The following is a 24,046-nucleotide window of genomic DNA, read 5'->3' as shown; positions in this document are numbered from 1 at the left end:
AGTTGGATTCCAACAGTTTCTTAGGCCATTGAATTTCATCCACCAACCTTCTAATCTCAATAAACCAGTCAGTGAGTTCCTCTAGCTGGGTTGACTAGACACAGACTCTTGGTAAAGAGACTTAAAATATATTTATATTATTTAAAATATATTTGCACGAGCTGTTTGAACCATAACACCTTGTTAATTTTAATTGCACTGTTCCAGTGTCAGGTGATGTTGCTAGACTTTGTAAGTCATGTTAATAGTCTTTATTTACAGAGTGTGCTACAAGCAACCAAGAATTCTCTTTGAGGTACACTGTATCTGGCAGATTAATTGCTCTTTTGTCCTGCAAATTGACTTGCAAATTTGGAATAAATTTGACCTAGAATGCATCTCAAATTCTCAGAAGTCATGTAATATATTTTCCCAGCACACTGCAAATTAAAATGAGAAGAGTACTTGTGTTTGCATTAGGCACACTGAACGTCAACACGTGCTGTCAACCAATGAATCTCAGAATTTAATACTTGAAAGGTGAGGAGGAAGCAGCTTTAATTTGCTTCTCCACAAACACCTGGTTTAAAGATTTATTCAAATATGTAATGTTCTTTTAAAACCAAATCAAGATCACTTTTGCTCTGCTGGAACAATTTTGATGGTTAATTACATCATTATCCTGATATAACTTCCCTGTAAGGCTTAGGTTTGCCAATTTCCTTGGCTTAACATGTTTTTATTTCTGGGAAAGACTGAAGGTCTGAAAGAGCCATAAGTCATAAAAGAATTTGTAGGGGTTTATTGCACAGTTCATAAATGGAAAGAAAAAGAGTTAGTGAACTAACAACACAAATTCCTTACATAAATTTCTTTAATAAAACACATTGATCTTTACTACATAGAGCACCAGACAGAACAATTCACTTTTTGTGACAACAGAGATATATTTTTTTCTCATTATAATATATTCCTTTTAAACAGAGTCTCTTATCCTAAGTGTCAAAAAATGTATGCTACAGACATTACATAACAACATAGAAGACAGCAAATATATTCTCAACTGGCAAAGAAAGCACATTCTGTTATTGCCACAAAATGGGAAACTTTCCAGGATGCTTGGTCTCTGCCATGTTCTCATGAGACCACATCTTTAAACACAAGTCCTCAAGGCTGCTTTTCTGACACATCTTGGCGCCAGCAGAGATAACACAGTGCCCTCTTTGAGCACACGGCTTTGTTGTGTCAGCCTTTAAGTAGGTCATGCCAAGGAGCAGTTGCTATTTTGAACAACAGATCAGAGAAGAGAAACTTCATGACTGAGCTCCTGACAGGGATCTGAGAACACACTGTGGTTCAGCAGAGCTCTTTTACCAAGAGCTCCCACAGCTGGGATGGGACACCATCCCAGCCACTTCTCCTATGGGCTCACACAGAACCAACAGTTTCAGAGTGGCCAGTTCCTACTGCAGAGTCCACACATGCTGACATTCTTTGTTTCAACATAGTTAAAATGAGTAATTATCGACTCATGTGTCTGTGTTGTCTTTCTGGAGTGTCTGCTCTGTCAAACATTCAACAGGTAAGCAAGGCCAAGCCCCTATTTTCTTGACAATCATGTAATTATGAGGTTTCTTATTTGCCTGAGATGTTCTTACATCGGGCACTACACGTCAGTAAATGCAGCTAAAGATACATCCTCTCTGCTTATGGATAACAAGAACTGGAGATTTCTTCAACACATTAGGGTAAAGGATGTTCAACATGGTGAAACATGTACTTCTGTGAGTAATAATCACAAAGTTGTTTATTATGCAGCTAATATTTCTTTTTCCTTATGCACAAAAGTAAATTAATTGAAAAAGTAGTAAATAATTCAAACTCTCTTCTGTCAGAGGAAATTATTGAGGATTCAAATCCTGCAGCTGCATAAGAACATTGCTAGCCATAAACTAGTGAATAATCCCAGAAATAGATGAGGTAGAAGTATTAATACATCTTGCTGCTTGATACAATGTAACAATTTCTAAAATAGCAACCAACTAAACCAGGTTTTCTGACATGCAAAACCTAGTAACAACTATGTTTAAAACATTTTATTGAAAACTGCAGACAGATGTCTGTGTATATCTCAGATGCTAGATCTTGTGGACTAGCACTGCACCTTCTACAGACTGAGCCTGCATCTTGGCTTTTGCAGACAAATATTTCCACATGTGCTCATAGGTGTGGACACATCGCTGTTGCTGCCCTGCATAAGGCAGCACAGTCCAGCTGCATTTTTAATCACAGAGGAAAAATAAACTTGTTACAACACGAACTCGGTTTAGAAGATTAAGCTTACCTCATAAGATAAACTAGGCACAGAAATATTTTTTGCATTACTGTGTTAAAAGAACCTATAAGTACAACTAGATTATTAGGCCATTTTCTGTCATGTGGAGCACTTTTGAAGTGTTTCCCTTGCACACCTATCCTAAGTAAAAGCACATCACTGAAATCCCTAAACTGAGAAATCTTAAAAATGGGGAATGCCTGATTACAGATAGCCCCTGTTAAAATTCACACTAGTTTCTCCCTTTTTTAAAATAAAAAATTAGTACTTTTAAGGGAAGCATACTGCTCTTCTGAGTCATTCTGGCCTAATAAAATATCCTAATTTAAGAGAAAAGCTCCCTATTATTTTTTCTGGTTTTTTTTTTTATTAACTTCAAGGCTATTTGAAAAATTACCAGTACAAATCATGATTTCTGTCAGGAAACTGGCTGAACTCAGCCAAGCTGTGAGTTTGTACTTTATTCCAATCTGAAAGTTCACGCCTGGATGTAAGAGGCACAGTTGTAAAAGTGTGAGACTCTTGGGGCTCTTTATCAGAGTGGGTTTACCTGATGTTTTTGTCTAGACACAGACCCTAAGTTTTGTTCAACTAGATTTAGAGCCCCTGTAATTAATAACATAAACAAAACTTGCAATAAATTAGGCTTTATAAAACTGCTGTCCAGATTTTCTTTTTTTTTTTTCATTTAGGATGAAGAAGTGGTGACAGTCTCCATCCTGGAGGTGACACCATGAGCAGTGGGCCGTGTGTGCTCTGATTCCTCTCGCAGGGTTCCAGCTCCAGGATGCACACAGGCAATGAGGGCACACTGCCATCACCCTGGCATCTGTGAACACCTCATGGATTTGGTTTTTCCCCCTTTTAGCTAGCAGAGGAAAAGAAATGTAAACCAACTAACTAAAAATCCCAAATATCATAGGTTCCTATCTCAACCACCTGCTTTAAGCTTTTTACCTCACACTCAGCCCCTCAGTTTTGTCACACATACAGTGCTGGCACGGCAGTGCTGGGGTAGATGTTTAAATGTAAGGTTCCCTCTACCTACCACATCACCGACACTGCATTACCCAAATGGATTGCCCTCATCACACAGCGCACACGTATTGGAAACCTTGGTGACATGGCCATGTCACCTCTCTGACACCAGCTGCCTGTGGAGCTGAGGTGGCAGTGCAGGTCGGTGCCCAACACTCCTCACCAGGCTGGCCGACAAGGCCTCATCCCTGCAGCCTTCGGCGGATAACCTGAGGGAGCTGGGGGTGTTTAGCCAGCAGAAAAGGAGGCTTGGGTGATTTTTTCACTCTATATCCACCTGAAAGGAGCTGTAGCCAGGTGAGGTCAGCCTCTTCTCCCAGGCAACCAACGACTGGGGCAAGGGGACTTAGCCTTAAGACGGCCCAAGGGAGGTTCAGGTTGGACAGTAGAAAGAATTTCTTCACAGAAATGGTTGTTAGACCTTGGAATGGGCTACTCAGGGAGGCTGTGGTGGCCGTCCCTGGATGTGTTTAAGAAAGACTGAATGTGGCATTTAGTTGACATGATGATGTTTGGTCATACATTGTAATCACTGACCTCAGGGCTTTTCCAGCCTGATTCTGTGATTCTGTGTGGATGATGCCAGGTTGCCCAGGAATGTGGCGGAGTCACCATCCCTGGTGTTTAAAATGCATCTGGATCTGGCTCTGGGTGATGTTTTAGTGCTTTAGGGGCCACAGGAGAAGGGCTGGATTGACGGTTGGACTTGATGTTCTTAAGGGTCTCTTCCAACCTCGATGATTCCATGATTCTATAATTCTACAGCTCTATGGGTTTATGGTCCCATGAATCCAGCCGCGCCGCGACAGGAGCGGCGGCCCCGGGCGGTGCCATGGCCGCCCCGCCCGCCTGAGGCAGCCCCGCCCCTGCCAGCGCCCCCGGCGGCCCCGCGGGCACCGCCCCGCCCGCCCGGGGGCGGTGCTGCGCCTGCGCACAGGACAGGACTGGGGGCGGGGCGGGCGCTGCGGTGGATGACGTCACCCGCCCGCCCCACCGGCGGGGCGGGGCGGGACCCGCGGCCGCAGCCGCCATGGCCGGTGCCATGTTGGGGAGGAAGTGAGAGCGGGAGGCGGCGGCGGCGGCCAGGAAGGAGCCCTTCCCTTTTCCCTCCTGCCGGGGCGGGCGCGGGTTTCCCGGCCACGGCGGCTTGCGAGACCCCCGGCGCGGGCGGTGCGGCGGCAGCAGCTGGCGGCGGCGGAGCTGAGCGCCCCGGAGGCGGCGGTGGCCTAAGATGGCGGACCCGGCGGAGTGTAACATCAAAGTGATGTGTCGCTTCAGGCCCCTCAACGAGTCCGAAGTGGCCCGAGGCGACAAGTACATCGCTAAGTTCCAGGGCGAAGACACCGTCGTTATCGCGGTGAGGGGCCGCCCCGGGCGGGAGAAGCGGGAAGCGCCGCGGGGGAGGGAGGCAGGGAGGCAGGGGGTGTCACGGGTCGGCGGGGTCAGACGCCGCGGGGATGGGCGCGCTGTGAGGCGGGAGGGCTCGGGAGCGCCCGCGGGCGGGGACGCCTCGGGAAGGGGAGCGGCCTCCTTGGAGACCGAGGCGAAGGGGAAAGGGGGCAGGGACGGCTGCGGGCGGGGTGGGCTGGTCTGGGTATGGAAGGCGGTGGGGGCAGAGCGGCGTGAGGCTGTGGGGACAGGGCGGTGGGGGCAGGTCAGGAGACCCGTGACAAAGGCTGCCGCCAAAGGGCCGAGTGCCGAGGTGCGGAGTGAGGGCGAGTCCCGCAGTGTCCCCCGGCCGTGTGTGTGACTGCTAAAGGCACGCGTGGGAGCTGCCGCCCGATAAGTGTCTGCGGAGAGTTCTGGGGAAGCAATGCGAAGCGACCGTGCAGGCTCCAGGGAATTAGTGCTCAAGATCTGTACATCAGTCTTCAACTGACAGCTTCTTTTCTGCTGTTGTTAAATCAGAATAAACAGACCGTTTGCCTTACTACATGTTCGTGAATGTATTTTAACTGGAGTCTCCTTGCAAGTTATGAGGCCCGTTAAAATCAATAGGGATGTTGCAGGGGTAAAGATAATCCTTTCCTTTTTTCTTCAGTGGATCATAGCTAGCTACAAAGTGGAGCTGGAATATAAAAATAAAGTATGGTTGTTTGTTGCCTGGTTTGGTTGGTGTTGTACAAACACGGTTTAGCCCCAATGTTTGTTTTGTATTTGTTAATTCTTAATTTGTGTTTTTGTGTAAATATATTTCATGAGAGACTGCTGATTCTTGCTGAAAGTAACTTAGAGGCCAGTTATCTGTCTAAAAATTTTGGGGGTTTGTTTTGTTTTTTGAAGCTACCAAAAATAGGTTTTTTGCACAGTATCTGAAGTTGCAGGAGGCAATTTAATAAAATACGTTTTTGTGAGAGGAGTTATTAAATACTAGTGCTTTAGTCTGATAATATTTGGCTGAATTTGTCAATAAAATATGGAATTCCATGAGTCTGGAATGACAAGAACAATAGCATGCCTGTGAAATGAGGTAATTTGGGCTCATTTCAGCTGGCAAGTTACTATCTTGGAGTACATCACTTCTTGCTGAGGTTGTACAGGTAAACTCTGAGTCAGGAACCAATCCTGGAAAATAGAAAATTTAACTAGAGTGGATAATCTCACTTTAATCAGTGAATACCCATTCATTGTGACACTGCATAGTCTGTTTATAATCCACAGTTTCGTGTAGAAACCTTCATGTGTTCTGGCTTGAAAAATAAGTTTTCTTTCAGTAGCCCTGGTATAAATGAAAGCTTATATTTTTTAAATACTCTTTAGGTGCACTTTGAATCTAAAATGTAGATTGTGCTGAGGTGGTTCTGTATCTGAGTAAACAATTTGATGGTGTGCTCCTGCGGGATCATGTCGGGCTTTCTGCTTAGGATTGATGTTTAGTGTTGCCAGCTGTACCTTGGTTATTTCACCTAGGTAAAAATCACAACAAATTTCCCAGTTGTCCTGGATCCAGGACTGGCTATGTCTGACTTGGGGAAAAATGCCCCTAGAATTATTGAATTGGGTAGCAGTGACAGTATTTGTGTCTTGTTTCATAAAATTTGAATAAAGGTTTGATACTCTCTGATTTTGTCTTTGTAATGGTGGCTACAAGATTGGTATCCTCAAAATTATTATTTGAATCTTTAAAACTGTTGACAATAACTTGTGTTTGGTAGTTTTGTTTTTAATAGCTTGACTGAGTTTTTACAAATTTAGGGACCCTCTAACCTGAGCCTGTAGCCAGGCACCACTTCTTTCTGTGTGTTGCAGAATTGCCCAGGGGAGGATAACAGAAGCAGTGCTCATGAAACAGTGTCTAAAAGGCTTCCTTCATAAGCTGTGTGTTTGGTTACCTCAGCTCTTTGGTTTCTGTCCTTGTTGCTGCCTGTTGAGCAGTAATTGAGCCACTTTTAGTTTTTTATAGCTGCTTCCCTCAGCTGCTTGAAGGACTTGCACCTCCCGTGGGTGCGTGGCTTGGGGCTGGAGCAGTGGAGGCTGCGTTAATAATGCTTGGGAGTTGCCTGTAATGGTCGATGGGAGGTGAAGACTGGGAGGCAGCGGAAGCAGAGGTGATCCCAGGCTGCAGATTTGACTCCTCTGGAGGAGGGTGGGGAGGAAAATCAGTGGCTATAACCAAACTCTCCTCCTTGTTTGACTCCCCTGTCATCTCTGAGCTACCTGTCTTCCCTTCTTTTCCTAGCTCCTATGAAGTTAATGTCATCCTTGTCTTTCTGGAGGAGTGAGTCATTTTGATCTGTGTTAGATAAAATAATAGTTTTTACAGTAGCTAGTGTGTAACAGCAGTATGAGGGGACATTTGGTGTCGGTCTGCTTTAAAGAGCAGACTCTGAAACAAAGTATTTTCTCTCCAGAGGGTGAGACTTTTTAACTAGTAAAGGGCTTTAAATTTTTTAATTGCAGGTGGCTTCTTTCCATTTTAATATTCTATTAATTATTTTTTCCTAATGGCTTCTCCTGTTAATTAAGGATAAGGATTTTGTTAAAACAGATGATAGGATTACTTGTTATATGACTTTCATGTTAAACATTAGAAATGTACCCGTATGTGAAAATTGATAGCAATTTGCTAGTGGATTTCAGGCTTTTGAGTAAGATAGAACAGGGAGGAAGAGCAGTTTGATGTGGGTTTATCTCCTTTGTTTTATCAAATATAAAACTTCTTGCAGCTGACTAGCTTTATAGTTCTCCATAATGTATCTATAGATCTTCTTTAAAAATCTTTCTACATCTAGTCTTCTTCATCTTAAAACTACCCAAAAGATATACATTGCTGAATGCAGTGACACTGCACTGGGGTTTGGAACTGAAGCCTGAACCAGAAGCAACACTATCCAGTGGCTGTGGTGGTGAGGCCTTATGGGTGTGCACAGGAATGGGCAGTATGCCTCATTGTCCAAATGGTTTTTAGTAACTATCATTGTCCATTCCTTATTTGTATGGCTTTCAGGAAAGAATCATGGCTACTTGTCTGTATTTTCATATTTGTTCAAGATGTACCCCTGTGATCCTGGAAAGAGCTTGGGACATTTGGCTTTCTTTTTCATTATCTTTTAAACTAGTCTTGGATTGTAAATGAGACAAGGCTAGGTTAGAAAGTTGTTAAAATCAGGTAATGAAGGTCACTTCTACTACTGCAGCTTTTAGTAGTAGGCTTTTCAAAAGAAAAATGCTGAAGGCTATACTGGACTGTATAAATTCAAGAAATTAAATCCATTCTTTAAAGTAACTTTATTATTATTATTATTAGCTAATGCAGAAAGAAAGCAGTGTTTAATTAGAGACAAGAAAAAGACATCAGGTCTACAGTGGAACTATAAATATGAATCAGGAATTGCAATCTCTAGCTGAAATAATACTGTTATTCCTGTGTTACCCTCTATTTCTTTTTCTCACTTTATTCTATTAAATGTTGAATAACAAAGGTGCTTTTCAGGTGACAGTGGCGTGATGATTTTACAGAAAGGAAATATTCTTGTTTACAGGAGTAAACAAGGCAAAGCTTTTCTCCCTGGCTGAAGTGCCAGTTGTGTAGAAACACCTTGCTCATATTTGCTGGGTTTTTTTGTCCCAAAATTCAGTGACCATTTTTATAAACAGCAGTACTTGCTTTTCTCTTTAGAAGAACCTTTCTACTAAAGTAAAAAGTTTGGCTGAAACATTTGTTCAAATATATTCTGTTTTCATTCTGGAAATTGAGTTTCTAGTCACATTGTTTTAAATCACATATTTTAGTAATTCTATAGCAAACAATAACTGCTGTAATAGTTAATACTTGAATTGCAGTACTTCCACAGAAATAAGAAAAAGGGGACCAAAAGCTGAGGTTCACTGACTGTTCTGCATCATCTGCACTTTTGTGTGCATGGGGCTAAGACAAGAAGAAAATCCTCTTTCTTTATCGTGAAATTAAAATACTAGTTTGTAGCTGTGCCTTTTCACCCATTGGCAGTGTTGGACTTGATTAGGTGTGTCAAAGCAGCAATACCTTAGCTTAGTAATAGGAAGAAGTGAGTCAGGTATTTGACATCATACTTTCCAGAAACTATTCCGTTTTGGATAAATCTTTTAACATATTTTGTGCTGATGGGAAGAGCATTCTTTAATATAGATGCAGATCTTAAAGGCAAAGTAAGCCCATTATGTGCTACTTTAACCTTTCACCAAGAATAGGCTGAGCGTGGGTAGGTATTGTAGCATTGTTTTAACTGTCCATTCTAGCAAAAAACATTCAAGAGCTTCTGCATGTGTTGTGGCAGAAAAATATGCTACTGATTTTTCAAGTGGATTTTTTTTACTGCTGACTTTGCTGCAGATATCAGTGCATAAGAAGTAAGGTAAACTCAGGTGATCTCATGAATAACCAATTCTGCACTTTATGGAAAGTTGCAATAGTAATAAGGGTTTTTTAAAATTACGTCTATGGAAATAACCTTTAGTATTTCTTGGACTTTTGATGTAAGTTTTCAGTGTAGTTGTGATTGCAGATTTTTCTGTAGTCTTCACTGGATAGATATATTGGCAAAAAACTTTTCCACAGACACTCGCATGTACTCCAAATTTTGTATCATTTGGATTGGCTGGGCATCCTTTTATATAATGGGTAACAAGTCTTTAAGTTAGCTATGGTACTGTACTTCAGCATTGTCTTTTTATTAAGATTCAGTTTAACTACTGCTGAATCATGTTGGCTGCTGCACCTTTCTGAAGGCTGTGAGAGCACTTGGAAAGTTTTGCTGTGAGACCACATCCCTTCAAGTGCAAGGCAGCTGCGGGAGCTGCAGTTGTCTTGTGGTTGACTACAGACAAAAGAAATGCTAGGCAAGGAACTAAAAGATTCTCAGAGAGGAAGTTAGAAGTTCTCCTTGTTGCTTGATATTTTATGTCTTGCTTATAAGGCCTTATGTATTAAATTTTTACCAGAATTTGAGCACCAGTTTCTGAAAATTTCTGGGGTGTGTCAAAGCAGTCTTGTGCTGTGTTAATGACACTGCTGCTACCCCTGTCAGTAATGCTGCTTGGGCCTTTTGTGTCTTCGGTTCATCATTAGATCTGATTGTTTACTGCTTGGGGAAGAAAAGGCATCTGGTGCAGAAAAAATATCTGACACTTTAATCTTTCTTGATTAATCTCTTAAAGGTAATGAGGAGACATTCTAGGGCATGGTAATCCATGTAATACTGTTTTAGCTTTGTTTACTGCAGAAAGTAGACTGTAAAGAGAAATGATAAGACATAGCATTGTAGATGTCAAACATGTGAAACCATACTGAGTGGGAGTAATTTGCATTCTTAAAACATAATTATCCTGGAACCTGCTTGTCTAAACTTACTTGATTAAATACTGACTCAGTGATGATAGAGCAGGGACATGCCACTAGTATGGATTTTCATAGGTGTGATAAAAAATGAGGATGTGAGCAAATATTCCACTTTCCACATGCAAAGGATGGAGAAGTGACAAGTGACAACAAGACCCCTTGTGAGGATTCTCTTGGCCAAAATTATTAAATTTTGTATATTGGTAGCAATTGTTAACTTCAGGGAAATTGAAATTGGTCATGTGCTTAGTAGCTTTCACTGTATAAATAAGCAAGATCAATTAAAGGCAATACTGCCCAAGTGAAGGCCTTGCAGCTTGATTTTCAGTTCCACTATGGAATTATTTCAGTGCATATAAATACACACTGTAGCACAAAAAAGCTGATTATTGTTTTGTGGTGTAGCTGACTTGCAGTGTGTAGTGTAGCTGATTGATATCTGTGAAATTGGAAGCTAATTGAAACTACAGCTGCTAGTGAGAAAGATGGTGTCATCTTTTCTACAGGATCTTCCTTTTTGTGTAATGTGTTCTCAGTCTTCATTTTCTTGCCTCAGGGTTACTTGTTGTCTCCCTCCTGGTGTATCTAACGGCCTCAATTCTACCTGTAGAACATAGGGATTTGAGGTGTCTTTGAAGCTGAAATGAGTAATGGAAGAGGGTGGTGTTTTCCCTGCTGTGAAACAAGTGTTCTGACAAACTTCAGCCCCTTAGGGACAGTTTCTGCCTACTGAGTCTTGTGGTTTCCTGAACATATTTATTCAGTGAACTCTGTAATTATTTTTCGAAGAGAGCGCTCATCCACCTAATTTCAAGGCCTCAGATAAATATGTTTAGTCTAAAAGAAGCTTTGTTTCATATGGTGCTAGATATTATTAGAAGACAAATGGAAGGCCAGGCCAGGGAAGGCAAATGTGGGTGGGTAAAAGATGGAAGCCATACTTGTTTCTTTGCCGGAGAGGCAATTCCAGAATATCCTTGTGGGAGGATAATATTGAATTAAATTTAGGCAGAATGGAACGCTTAACAGTTGTGGGGCATTTAACAGTGTTAACTGACTTAGGTTTTTTGTAAACTTTGCCCATCTGCTTGGCTACCTACAAAATCAAGCTCTGAAAGGGCTATAAAAAAATTTGAGCTTTGTAAGACGAGAGTAATCATTTATATCCCAGTAGATTGTCAGCTGCTTAGAATGGTTAGAATCTCTCCTCTAAAACAAAGCAATAACCAGCATTCCTCTCAAAATTCTGTCAGATCTTCTTCATGTAGTCTTTTCCAAAATGAGTCTTGTAAAAGGTTTCCTTCCCCAGTATTGCCTTTTATTCTTATTGGGGAGCTTTATTTTAAGGATGTCTTATATGGCACAATAGTTTATGTTGAATGTTTCTTTTTGGTTTGATTTTTTCAATAAACTCTACCAAGACAGGTACTCTGTGTCATGAGGTATGTTTTTAATAATTTGAGTTTACCAGATTAAACCTACTGCCAGGGTAGGTAAAAATAAGGGGTTCTTAGATGTACAGACCAGGCATTGGCTTATCTTGTAAGTGAAGTAACTTGAGGTCATGTGGCAGAGCAGTTTTGCAGAACTATGTAAATAATACTTTGAAACCAAATATATTTAATTCAAGGCCTTCCTTGTAAGCAAGCCTGTGAAGATTTAGGCAGCACTATTTAAGCTGATTTCCACACAACAGTCTTCAAGTGCTTAAAATAGAAGATTGGGCTGAGACAGTGTAGAGTACTTCTGAACTATTAACAAACACCTTCCAGCATTTTTTGATAACTCTTTTCCAGCATCTTTTGATAACTATTTTGTTGGGTTTTTTTTACAGTCCAAGCCATATATATTTGACCGTGTATTCCAGTCAAACACATCACAAGAACAAGTATACAATGACTGTGCTAAAAAGATTGTCAAAGGTAAGGTGGAAGAGCAAATTTACCATAAGAAAATCTCATATTCCTGTGGATTTCAGTGTTGAAAACTAATACTTGTATTGCTGCCTTTTATCTTTGGAATGTTTAATAAGTGCCAACATGGATTGTAGCACCATACAGTCATCCTGTAGTTGAGCTAATGAATTATGTCAATGCTCTAATTAAACCTGCTGTTTCAGTTGATTGCAACATTTGGTAACATTTACCTGTTATGTTTTAGGGGTTTTTTTACAGTTCTCTGCAATGATAATTTAAAACAATTTGTCAGAAATTAAACATAATATTTGTTACTAATACGTTTGAGATGTGTCATGTACTGTCTCCATGTCCTCCTAAAGTTACTGGTGAGAAACATCATACAGAAGTTTGTTTGGAAGAATGCAAGAGGAAATGAAAATTGTGAAATATGAGTAATTGCTGTGCATGCTAGGGTGTACAGTTTCTCCAAAACTGAATTCTCAGATTTGGCCTAGTACCTTCAGAAAATCGAGTGTTGTCACAATGAAGAATATGCCACAGTACATTTTTGTAGTAAGCAATTAGCTAGTTCCCTAAAAATAAAATTGCTTCACTTCTTGAGGGCATCAATAAGTTCTAGTTGACCCAGCTTTCAAAACAGCTTTACAAAGCCTTGTCAGAAATCCCTGAAATACCAACTATTAGTTAATACCAACACAATATTGGGTAAACATACTGTGTTTTTCATCATTAGAAAAGTAAATTGCTGTGGGAAATTGATGTTACTGCAAGTATTTAACCCCTTAATTAGTTAAATAATAATCAGGCTCAGGTCAGAAGGTTGCTCCTTGAAAACTGAATTTAGCTAAGAATTGTAATGCTGCCCCTTTTCGCCATGTAAGCCTCTGAGCTCTGTGTAGCATTTCTCACCTGTGCTGCATCAAGTGGCAAATGAGCTCTAGTGGTGAGACAAATGGATTTACAGGTATGGTGGAGTGGCAAAGACCTCCCCATTTGGAGTATCTCCTCATGCTTGTTTTTGGAAAATAAAAGTTTGCTTGCAGAATGTGATTCTAGAGTAACTTACACATAAACAAGCCAGCTCACCAGCCCCTCACCCCTCAGTCTAAAACTTTGCTTGGTTCATTCATAATTTGAAATCGAAGCTGATGGCCTAAGAGGAAGATGTTCAACCCTTAGGGCATTGCCTATTCTCATCACAATTGGACAATTAAACTTTTCTGAAGGCAGAAAATATGATGGTGTTCTCCTGTTTGGGTTCTTCTGAGATATCAAAGGCAATCTGTTCAGCCTGGCAATTGTATTGATTTCCTTTTTGTTCCTAAATGTAAGGTCCTGATATTTCTGGTTGAAGAAACAGGAACTTCTAAGACACCATCAGTGATGGCCAAATGCATTAAAATATTTAAGGAGGAACAATCTCCCTCCCCCTAACTCTAGCACAACGTTCCCTGACATTGAGTGATTTAACTTGCTGGCCATTTTAGGACCTGCTTGCTTGCATTCTATTTAGTTGAAGTTATCTTAGAAGAAGGAAATGAACACTAATGAAAATACTCTTTCCCTTTAGATGTACTTGAGGGATACAATGGTACAATATTTGCTTATGGGCAAACATCATCTGGAAAGACACACACTATGGAAGTAAGAATGTTAAAATTATTTTCTCTTTCTGTTGCTGTCATGTCTTTTCATCACAATAGTCTTAGCTTTGTAGAAATAAGATGTTAGCTTGTTTTCTTCTTGCAACATTTTGATAGCCCATTATTTTTTTTTAGGACTGAGAATGGCAGTGTGGGGTTTTTTTCCCAATCAGTAGCAGGATGAAAAACACGGGAATAATATCAATAGCATCATTTCAGTTGTAGTTTGGGAGAGTTCTGAGGCTGTTCTTTTTACTTTTGGGGAACTGTGGGGCTCACTTTACTTCATGGAGTAAGTGCATCATACCTGTCAGCATTTTGTCTGTTAAACTGAACCAGATGTTTTGTGTTTGAATACTGTTTGTAATGCTGGATTGAGTATGAATTTTTTGTTATATTCTATCTTTTTCTGTTAAGGGGAAGCTTCATGACCCAGATGGAATGGGCATTATTCCAAGAATAGTGCAAGATATTTTTAATTATATTTACTCCATGGATGAGAATCTTGAGTTTCATATTAAGGTAAACTTTTCATTTTTACTTTAATCTGTATTAAAATTTAAAGGTAGTCTGTGTGTGAATGGATATTCTGTATCTGTTTCAAATGCCTGTAACTTGGAAACCTCATAACCTGAGTTATTACTGAAGTAACTGATTTTTCCTAAAGTAGCGTTATGTTAAAGCTTTCTTTTGTTCCATTCAACATTGATGGAAACTATGCTGATAACCTGTGGCAGTGCTGATAGTGATTGAAACTTCTGATCAAAACAGTTTCTTCTTAAAGATACATTTTAATTCAGCCTTAAGAACTTGAGCTGGATATAGTGTTATGTGGGAGGTCATAGTAATCATGCTGAATCCTTGTGATCCAGAAGCAAAGCGTTTTTGCCTTCTGATGTATCCCTTTTCCTCTGCTTACTTCTAGGTGTCATATTTTGAAATATATTTGGATAAAATAAGGGACCTTTTGGATGGTAAGACTTTTATTTGTATTGAACTATAAAATAAGTTATTCTGGAGGAACATATTAAAAAACCCTTTATGTTACTTATGTATTCATTGTCCTAATAACTTTGCATGAGAAAGGTAAATCATAATGGGAAAGCATGGAGCCCATCTATATATTACTAAAGTTGCAGTGGTGGTGCTTTGTTATATGTTGTTTTTGTTGTTTTGCTATGTATATGTTGCTGAGAGGTAACGTTTATGACTCGGGCATGGATTGTATGCAGTGCTCTCATTCAGTTTTGCCTTAGCCTTTGAATGTTTTCTCTTCCAGTTTCAAAGACCAATCTTTCTGTTCATGAGGACAAAAATAGAGTTCCTTATGTAAAGGTGAGCATCAGTCTGATGTATTTTCATCTTGCACTCCTCTGGTGTGCACCATTTGCTTGTGCCTTGTTTATGTGGTATTATTTTTCACAATCTCCATTTTTTTTTTTCCAAAGGGTTGCACAGAGCGTTTTGTATGTAGTCCAGAAGAAGTTATGGATACTATAGATGAAGGAAAATCAAATCGACATGTAGCAGTTACAAGTAAGTATCATCTGCTGTTTCCTTTTAGTGATTTATCTATTTGCTTCTGGTATGCCTTAAAAAAGGAGGGAAGGCCCAGATAGCGAGCTAAATAATTCAGGTGTTTGAAAGAGTCTGGCATAAGCAGTTTCAGAATGTCTTTCATAAACAAGTATTTCAGTTAATTTCTGGTTAGATCATGTTGCTTAGACTGGGATTGAAAGGACAAAGTAAGTAATCAGTGAGGAACTATGCATCACTGGAAAAAAAGGAGTTGTTCTGCTTTGGGAATAGTGCAAAATCACAGTTTGTGGAATTTGTTTCAATTAACCTAGAAGTCTGTAAGTGTGGCTCATCCACAGTTTGATCATTCTGTTGCATATTCTAAGAGCAGCTGATCTGAATCCAGACCTGCTGCAGATTTAAACAGCATCCCAAGATTTTTGGCTGTAGCATGCAACTGAGTTGCAAGGAGCTATGCCATAGGTCTCCAAATTCCCACAAAAAGCAGGAATTGGAAATGACAGAGGGATTAGAGAAGACAAAGGAAGATGTAGGTGTGTGCAAAGTAAGACTTGAGCTCTTAGCAACTGAGGTGACTGTCAGAAGTCTCTGAGCCAATTTCAGGATGTTTCACAATCTTCCTGTGTTTAGTTCTTTATTCAGGAAGAGATTATACAGTCATTAAGAAAATATAAGCATTTTCTTCTCATTTCTTAGGTTAAGGATCAAAACCAAAAATAATATGTTCCTTTTAAGGAATGTTTCAGTCTTGGGGTTTTGCTTCATTTCTCCTGAGTAAAAAGGTTCAAGTGGGGACTGCACTAAGAAAATTTGAATAGAATATTATTTTGTGTTCTGCTTCTTTAACATCAGTAAGCTAGTACTTTTAGAGCTATGAGAGATTTATACTTAAAAGGAAGAAGAAATTGCCAGATGTTCTCATTCAAGTTAAATTTTGTTACTGGATTAAAATAATACTTTAGATTCAACACGTGTTGTTTTCTCTTAATGTTTCACAACAGAGGGGACAGTACAAGACAGGAATGAAAGTCTGTGGCTGCTTAAAATTTACAGAGAAGGATAAAATGGGGTACACAGGAAATCCTCAAAAGACTCTCCTATCAAGAACTAAATACACCTTCTGTTCTAATAAAGTAAATTAATGTGTGAAATCCATGGTTGACAAGCTAGCAAACCTGATGAGTGAACTTATGTGATATTAATAGGAGCCCAAGGGAAAACTGGATCTTTCTTACCCAATTAGATGATACCATTGGTTTTGCTGCCTCTAGGTCTGCTGTCATTGAGAGATTACACTATACAGATTCATTAGCTTTGGATCTCTTGCTGCACTGTGGGGAGGTGTTGTTTTAAGTGAGACTGATTGTACAAATCTTTTTGATGTGTTTATTTTGAATTATAGATATGAATGAACACAGCTCCCGAAGTCATAGTATTTTTCTTATTAATGTAAAACAAGAGAATACTCAAACAGAACAGAAACTAAGTGGAAAACTTTACCTTGTGGACTTGGCAGGTAGTGAGAAGGTAATTATAAGTTTCTCTTTCTACTCTGAAACTATGTTTTTTATGTACAGTCAAGTATTTTTACATGGTTCAATTGTCATCTCTGAGGTGTGTAAATTTTGATGTTGAAATATGGTTTCTGAATCCTAGGCAGGCTTGGCTGTTAGACGCTTTAAGCTGATCCACATTTCTGCAAGTGAGGATTTGTAAATCTAGACTAGGGTGGGGAAAGAGGGTAAAGTTCAGTTTCAGTATCTGAGTGTGCAAAAAAAAAAAAGCGCTACAGATGTGTGGGTTAACCAGGTACAGGAATCAAGTTTTATGGTTGTGGAATATCTGGATTTTCTTATGTAGTGATACCAAGTTTCTTAATTTGAAAATCTGATTAACATTAGCTGACAGCTTGCTTTCCTATATCAGTAGCTTAAAGTAGAGAAGGAAATACATACTGTAATTAGTCTTCTGAAAGCTGGATTTCTGACATTCTTTTCATCTTTGCTTCTGGGTTTATCCCTGTCTTTACCTCCAGTTTTTTCAGACATTTCTGCTTGCTGTTGTTTTTTCTTACATCATTGTTCTATGACCTTATTGTTGTCTCTGATCGTATATTTATTTTGAAACGCGTTTCTTTAGTCAAAGTCTTTTTTTTTTTTTTTTTTTTTAAGGAAGAGAGCTGGGTTGCAGATCTCCTTTCTCTGTAGTTTTTTTCAGTGTTTGTTTCAAACTTTACATTGGTGCATTTCCCCAGTCCCTTTGAAATGCATGGAGTTTTCTAATGGCTTGTATTGGTTTATACACAAGAAAGTAGAATTGTTTCATTGTAGTCATGGTCACAGCTGGGTGGAAATAGTAAAGGGAATGCTATGGAACTGTAAGTCAAATTCAACCCCTGAGGCAAAAGAGGCAAGGTAGATAGAATGGCATCAGGTCAGATTTTTTCATGTTTCTGCTGCCTATTTAAGTTCCTAGAGCACTCATGTAGGTCAGATTCTGTCTCTAAAATCTGTTCTCACAGATTTATGCTTGTGAAGATTTTCTGCTGTATTTTCCAGGGGTAGTAGTGGTATGTGGTTTGGGTTTTATAGTTTGTTTTGTTAGGGTTTTTAAGGGGGAGAGGTAGTTTGGTTTTAAGGATGATCTCTGGACAAACTATCTATAATGCTTATTTATTTTTAAGGAATGAATCTTTTTTTACAGACTTCTAAAAACTTTTGAAGTTGATAATTTGACAGAAGTTGATAATTTGACAGAAGTTACATTTATCTGCTACAAAAGGTGTACTTTGCAGGGAAAATATTCACTTCAGTTAAAAACATGAGAAATGTCTTCAGACCCTGAGGTTTGAATGAGAAATTGATAATGAATTGGGGAAAGTTTGGCTAAGAGTTGGCTCATGTGTACCTCATAAAGTCAGGGAGACTGACTTGTAAGTGGGGAAATTACGTAAGTTTTCTCTTAAATTTTTAAGGTATGTTTTGAAGATGCATTTAGTAATGTCCTGAAATATTGTATAGGTTAGTAAAACTGGAGCAGAAGGTGCTGTGCTGGATGAGGCCAAGAACATCAACAAGTCTTTGTCTGCTCTTGGAAATGTCATCTCAGCCCTGGCTGAAAGCAGTGTAAGTGTTCTGTTTTGTCTTTTTATTACTTAGAGGTTAAAAGCTTGCATCTCTGAACATACTGTGCAGAAATTCTTACTGATCTCAGTGATATGAGCCAGTGCATTGCAGGTGGCCATTACTCCTGTACTGTATTGACAGTAAAGATTAGTAAGTTACATTTGATGCTGAGGGACCTGAGCATCATACTGAAAGTTTCCTCGTGCTCTAATGGTTACCAAACATAGAATACAATTTTGTCATTCCGTGCATCTTCATTCAGTCTTTCTAATGAGGTCATACCTAGCAAAAGTGTAGTTCTTATTTCAGCAAATGTGTCTGAAAACCTGTGACTGATCATTTAACCTCTTCCTTGGTAGACATATGTTCCATATCGTGATAGCAAAATGACCAGAATCCTTCAAGATTCACTAGGGGGTAATTGCAGAACCACTATTGTCATTTGCTGTTCTCCATCTTCTTACAATGAGTCTGAAACTAAATCTACACTTCTGTTCGGCCAAAGGTGAGTACATGACTTAATAGGAATAAATACAGAATGAGAAATAAGTAAGTAGCTCTATTAAGATTCCTGAACCAGGTTAATTACAGTGTTTACTTTCTTTCTGTAATTCTTGTGTATACCTGCCTAAGTGTTGTGGTCTGTCTTGTGTCATAATATATATACATCCTTAAACCAGCCAGGATCCCGAAGACTGTATTTTCAGAAGAAGTATATAATTTTGTTCAAATTGTGGTTTAATGATAATCTTGAAGGGCTTCAAGTACTTCCCTGTCCCCTGCCCTCCCTAAAGTAGGTAGGAAGAAGGCAGGAAGGAGCTCTCTCCTGGTAAGTTGAATCCTTTATTTGCCAGGAGAGCCTGTTCTCTAGTCTGTATCTAACACTCCAGTAAACTTTGAAATGATAAATAAATTCAGTGCCATTTGCAACTGAATTTATACATACTCATTTCCAGTTAGGTACTTTGTTAGGTAGTTTTTCTTTACCATTGTATTATTGTTGCTGCTTTGTTATACTCCAGTTCCTGACCACTAGATTCAATAGCACCATTTAGTGGAGCACATTCCAAAACCAGTCAATGTTTTGCTAGTCCATCTGGTCTTTGATGTTAGTACCTCTGCCACTTTAGTCCAACGAGATAGTTTCCTATTGGTCTTCTCTGAGAAGTTCTGTATTATGGAAAAGAGACCAGATTAGAAATCTGGCAGAATATGAATAGTTAGTGAGCATGGAGTAATGACTTCATTCTGCAGTAGTGGAGGTTTTTGGTTTCTTTTTAGAAGGTAGGAGGTCTTTTCCTTTTATCATTTAGTGAATGAGCTACTGCAAAGTGTCTACCAGCTGCAGCTAGTAGTTTCACTAACTTGTGCTCTTGATGTTTTCAGGAATTAACAGAGTGCATTCCTGTCTCAGCCACAGTTAGTCCAGTGTAATGATTCAGCTTCCTAGGGATATCAAATTTATGCTGAAGCCCTCAGCTGTAGTAACTAAAGGCTATGTAATATTCATATAACATAGTAGAAAATCATATCTATTTTAGTAGTAATGTCTCCCTAAGATTTTGCAGAAGGGTCCTCATTGGAGTCAATGCAGGGCAAGAGAGATGTTTAACTGCCATTAAGCTTTTTTCCTGTTCTGAATTTTGGAGTGGGATATTCAGTAGTAGAAGACCAAACAGGAAAATTACTGAGATAAGTGAGGTATGGCACTATAGTGAAAAACCATACATTACTTGGTGAATATGTTATCAGTGCCTGCCTCCAAACATAATTTAATGGAATTCACCGGAATGCAGACTCACGTCTGCCGTTATCTAAGTAAACACCTTTTTGGTTAGTGGAGATCTAGTGACTAGACGTTTTGGTTGAAATGAGCTGTTTCTTAGGTAAGCCAGATGGTTTGCGTGCTAGAAGTGTCTTCTCCATTGGACAGTGTTTGCTAGATGGGGAATACTGTCCTTTGTTCAAAACTGTGTACAGCTGTCCTGACCTCAGTTCTTGCAGATGAAGATATGCAGCTTAATTTTTCCAACTCAATCAGCTTGAGATTTCTCAGCTTTTCTCAGAAATTTGTGTTGCTCTGTCCTTCAACAGTTGTGTCAATCCAATTGAAAGAATAGTAACTTGACAGAAAATAGAAATAAGGTTTTGGAAGAGGTGGGAATGTTTGTTTTCACTAGTGATATGTGAATATGTATTGAGTAACCTTTGATCCCTTTCTTTAAAACTGAAGTTTCAGAGCTTTTTGCTTTCTCTGTGTAGAGCAAAGACCATTAAGAACACGGTCTGTGTCAATGTGGAGCTCACTGCAGAACAGTGGAAGAAAAAATATGAGAAGGAAAAAGAGAAAAACAAGACTCTACGTAACACCATACAGTGGCTGGAAAATGAGCTCAACAGATGGAGGAATGGTGAGATGCAGTTTTATTATTATTCTGCAAACTTTGGGCAAGACAACACACACTGAGTTAGTCTTCAGGCTACCAGAAATAGCTAAGAGCACTATAGAAGGCAGTAATAGGGATGTTAAAGCTGCAGTAGTAAGTCAGCTTTGGAATATATTTTTCACTTTATTGCAACTGAAATAACTTCTAATAATCATGTTATGACAAAAATGTCTGAAAGTGTATTCCTGTTAGATTGTTCAACACTTGGTTTTCTACCAGGACTAGTTACTTACTAGTCCTTACTAGTAGTTACTTCTACTAGTACTTCTACTAGTTACTAGTCCAAATTAATTTTGGGGGACAAAAAACTGATATTATTTGTAAGTACAGAAACTAAGTAAAATCTTTCCTCTGTTTTAGTTTTCTGATTCAAAAGAATATCTTAAGATCTTGCCCTCATTTAAAACACGAACATGTGAGTAGGCAAAAAACCCACCCAAACCCCAAAGTTGCTGACAGTAACAAATATGTGCCTGTTAATTCTTCTTGAATGATTAACTTCTTATCAGTTCAAGTTGCTGGCAAATTGCAAGTTAATAGTGAAGCCATAAATTCAGGAAGAGAGAACGTAGGTCATGCAGATATACTCTGGAGTTTAGCAGCTGTAGAAGATGATTTTGCAATCTGACAACTGCACCACATCCTGATACAAATCTGAAAAATAATGGGTTTGCTGAAATAGGTTTGGTAGGATGTTGGGGGTTTTTTGGTTTTTGTTGGGGTTTTTTTATTGTTTCGTAGAGCTGATATGAGGCCACCCCTGAAATGTCAATATTCTGAAAGAACTATACTTAACATGAGATACTGGAGTGTTGGAAAGAGCCTATACCTTCCAAGGACTGCGTGAAATGTTTTGAATAAAGCACTAAGGAATTCAGTTTAATTTACCAGAGAAGTGCCTTGGCTTGTTCTGTCTTCTTCTCTGTAAAGTTAGCGTTCTCATCAGAAAAATCTTTACGAACATAAAAGGATAAAAGAGTAACTGAAAAGATTTGAAATTAGAAGCAGAGCAGTGTAAAAGTAACTGTGGCTACCTAGTAAAACAGTGCCATTGGAGACAGAGAGTTCTATGTCTTCTGGGAAAGTTAGGTGGCTTTTTAGAAGCTAAGGTTTGATGTGAAGTTTGGAGCTCATAGCAGAGTAACTGGGTGAAATAGAATGTTTTGTGGTAAGTAGGAAATAGTTTGGATGATCTAGTGGTCTTTATTTTTGGTTTTTTTTTTGGTTTTTTTTTTTTTTGCCAAGTAATCAGCTGAACTCATTTGCTTCTTAACTGTGTAAAACTGTTAGTAGGACATATGTGATACTTCTCAAGGGTAATTTTGTGGGAAATATGTCATGGCTAACAGTACTAAAATTAAGTTTACTTTTAAGGGGAGACTGTACCAGTTGATGAACAGTTTGACAAGGAGAAGGCCAACTTAGAAGCTTTTGCAGTGGACAAGGATATTACTGTTATTAATGATAAACCAGCTACCACAATTGGAGTAACTGGCAATTTCACTGATGCTGAGAGAAGGAAATGTGAGGAAGAAATTGCCAAACTTTACAAACAACTGGATGATAAGGTATGCCATTCTTTCTTAATGCAAGATCTCTTGAAAATATGTCTTGAACTATGTTATTGTATAATATGTCTTCAGCATTCTCAGGAGGAGAAGCCAAGGGGCAGGTACAGATCTCTTCACTCTTGTGACCTGAGGGAATGGCCTGAAGTTGTGTCAGGGGAGGTTTAGGTTGGATATTAGAAAAGGTCCTTCATCCAGAGGGAGGGAGGTTGAGCACTGAAAGAGTCTCCCCAGGGAAGTAGTCACAGCACCAAACCTGACAGAATTCCAGAAGCCTTTGGACAATGCTCTCAGGCACAGGGTGTGACCCTCAGGGTGTCCTGCACAGGGCTGAGAGTTGGGCTTGATGATCCTGATGGATCCTTTCCAGCTCAGCTTATTCTGTGATTCTGTGTTTAATTTGCCAATATTAATTTGTTAGCTCAGCTTGTTTAAGTATTTGCTGAGAGTGCTTCCTCTTAATTCTGATTAAGAGAAATCAAAAGTTATCTGGTGCTAAAGGAGTATTGTTTGTTAGTTGGAAAACAATGGATGTGGGAAAATTAGTAATTTGAAGACAAAATTTTTTTTCTTTCCATGATTTGAATATTTTATTTGAAATAAATAATCTCAAATTTAAGCAGTAGTATTGTATTTGAATAGAAAAAAATATTTTAATTAAATATTAATTGTTCCTTGGAAGTTAGAACAACTAGGAGAAGACTTGTAAAAGCACAGGTATAAGATTTTTGTCTCTGAAGCATGGTGTATTACACATACATTCCAGTTAAGAGCCTGGGTCCAACCTGGGTCCAATGAATGGGTCCAACCACTGAAAAGAATTGCTTTTTTACTTTTATTGATTTGTTGTGTAATTATCTTGGAATAGAGAAAAGTTAGATACCTGATGTCTGCTGTCTTATAGATTATTTTTTTCTGAGTGGTATTTGTCAGTTTAATGAACACAGTCTTATTTCAACTGCAGGATGAAGAAATTAATCAGCAGAGTCAACTAGTAGAAAAACTGAAGACACAGATGTTGGATCAGGAAGAGGTAAATTTAGCTCTTGCATCTATATTTTATTTTCATTGTCTTTCCATTAAAGAAATCTTTGGTGTTTGGAATAGGTCTCAGTTTATGACCAGGGAGTAGAATGAAAGCTTACTGCTGCACAATAGTTCTCTTCTATGCCTTATCTAAATGTTTTGCCTGTTCCTTCCTCCCACCTACACTGTGCTGATGGCCAAACTTAAACCAGCTTTACTTGGCTCTTAAGTATCCATGAAGACTGAAAAAATGGAAATATTTTATGCAAAGGCAGTTGTCTTCCCTATGCAGAGTTAGCAGGTTGTCAGAACTGAAGGTAACTTGATTTAATGTAAGAAACCTGTTCAAAGGTTTACTTCTGGTCAGTTGCTGTACAGAGAGAGAAGGGAGAGGAGGGGAATTTACTGGCCCATAATGAAAAAGGAAGTATCTAGGTGTTAATTCACACCACACTTGCTAGAATATTGAAATTATTTGTATGCACATGTTGCCAGGGATATAAATTAATGAGGGGAAATTCCTATTAATAATGAAAATTTCATTTAACCAAAATATTAGAAAAATTATTTCTCTATAGCACAAATGTTAAAAAAGGAATCTTTGTGTGCG

The 24,046-nt window shown here is 39.0% G+C and overlaps 1 protein-coding gene across 2 annotated transcripts in view; it reads left to right on the top strand.

Annotated features, from left to right (window-relative positions):
• The first annotated feature begins 4,352 nt into the window (after positions 1-4,352).
• KIF5B (kinesin family member 5B) overlaps positions 4,353-24,046 on the top strand; it is a 34,067-nt gene continuing 14,373 nt past the window's right edge. For both annotated transcript variants that reach the window (XM_084223061.1, XM_084223060.1), the window contains exons 1-13: positions 4,353-4,709; positions 12,004-12,091; positions 13,659-13,732; positions 14,149-14,253; positions 14,657-14,705; positions 15,011-15,066; positions 15,180-15,267; positions 16,673-16,797; positions 18,291-18,395; positions 18,755-18,900; positions 20,658-20,806; positions 22,217-22,410; positions 23,375-23,443. In XM_084223061.1, coding sequence (XP_084079187.1) covers positions 4,584-4,709; positions 12,004-12,091; positions 13,659-13,732; positions 14,149-14,253; positions 14,657-14,705; positions 15,011-15,066; positions 15,180-15,267; positions 16,673-16,797; positions 18,291-18,395; positions 18,755-18,900; positions 20,658-20,806; positions 22,217-22,410; positions 23,375-23,443 — 1,374 coding nt within the window. In that variant the 5' untranslated portion in view covers positions 4,353-4,583. The remainder of the gene's footprint in view (positions 4,710-12,003; positions 12,092-13,658; positions 13,733-14,148; positions 14,254-14,656; positions 14,706-15,010; positions 15,067-15,179; positions 15,268-16,672; positions 16,798-18,290; positions 18,396-18,754; positions 18,901-20,657; positions 20,807-22,216; positions 22,411-23,374; positions 23,444-24,046) is intronic.

Source organism: Fringilla coelebs, assembly GCF_963513975.1.
Source record: "Fringilla coelebs genome assembly, chromosome: 1".
NCBI classification, from domain to species: domain Eukaryota; kingdom Metazoa; phylum Chordata; class Aves; order Passeriformes; family Fringillidae; genus Fringilla; species Fringilla coelebs.
The sequence above is the reverse complement of the archived record's forward strand: the minus strand, read 5'-3'. Positions and strand labels throughout refer to the sequence as shown.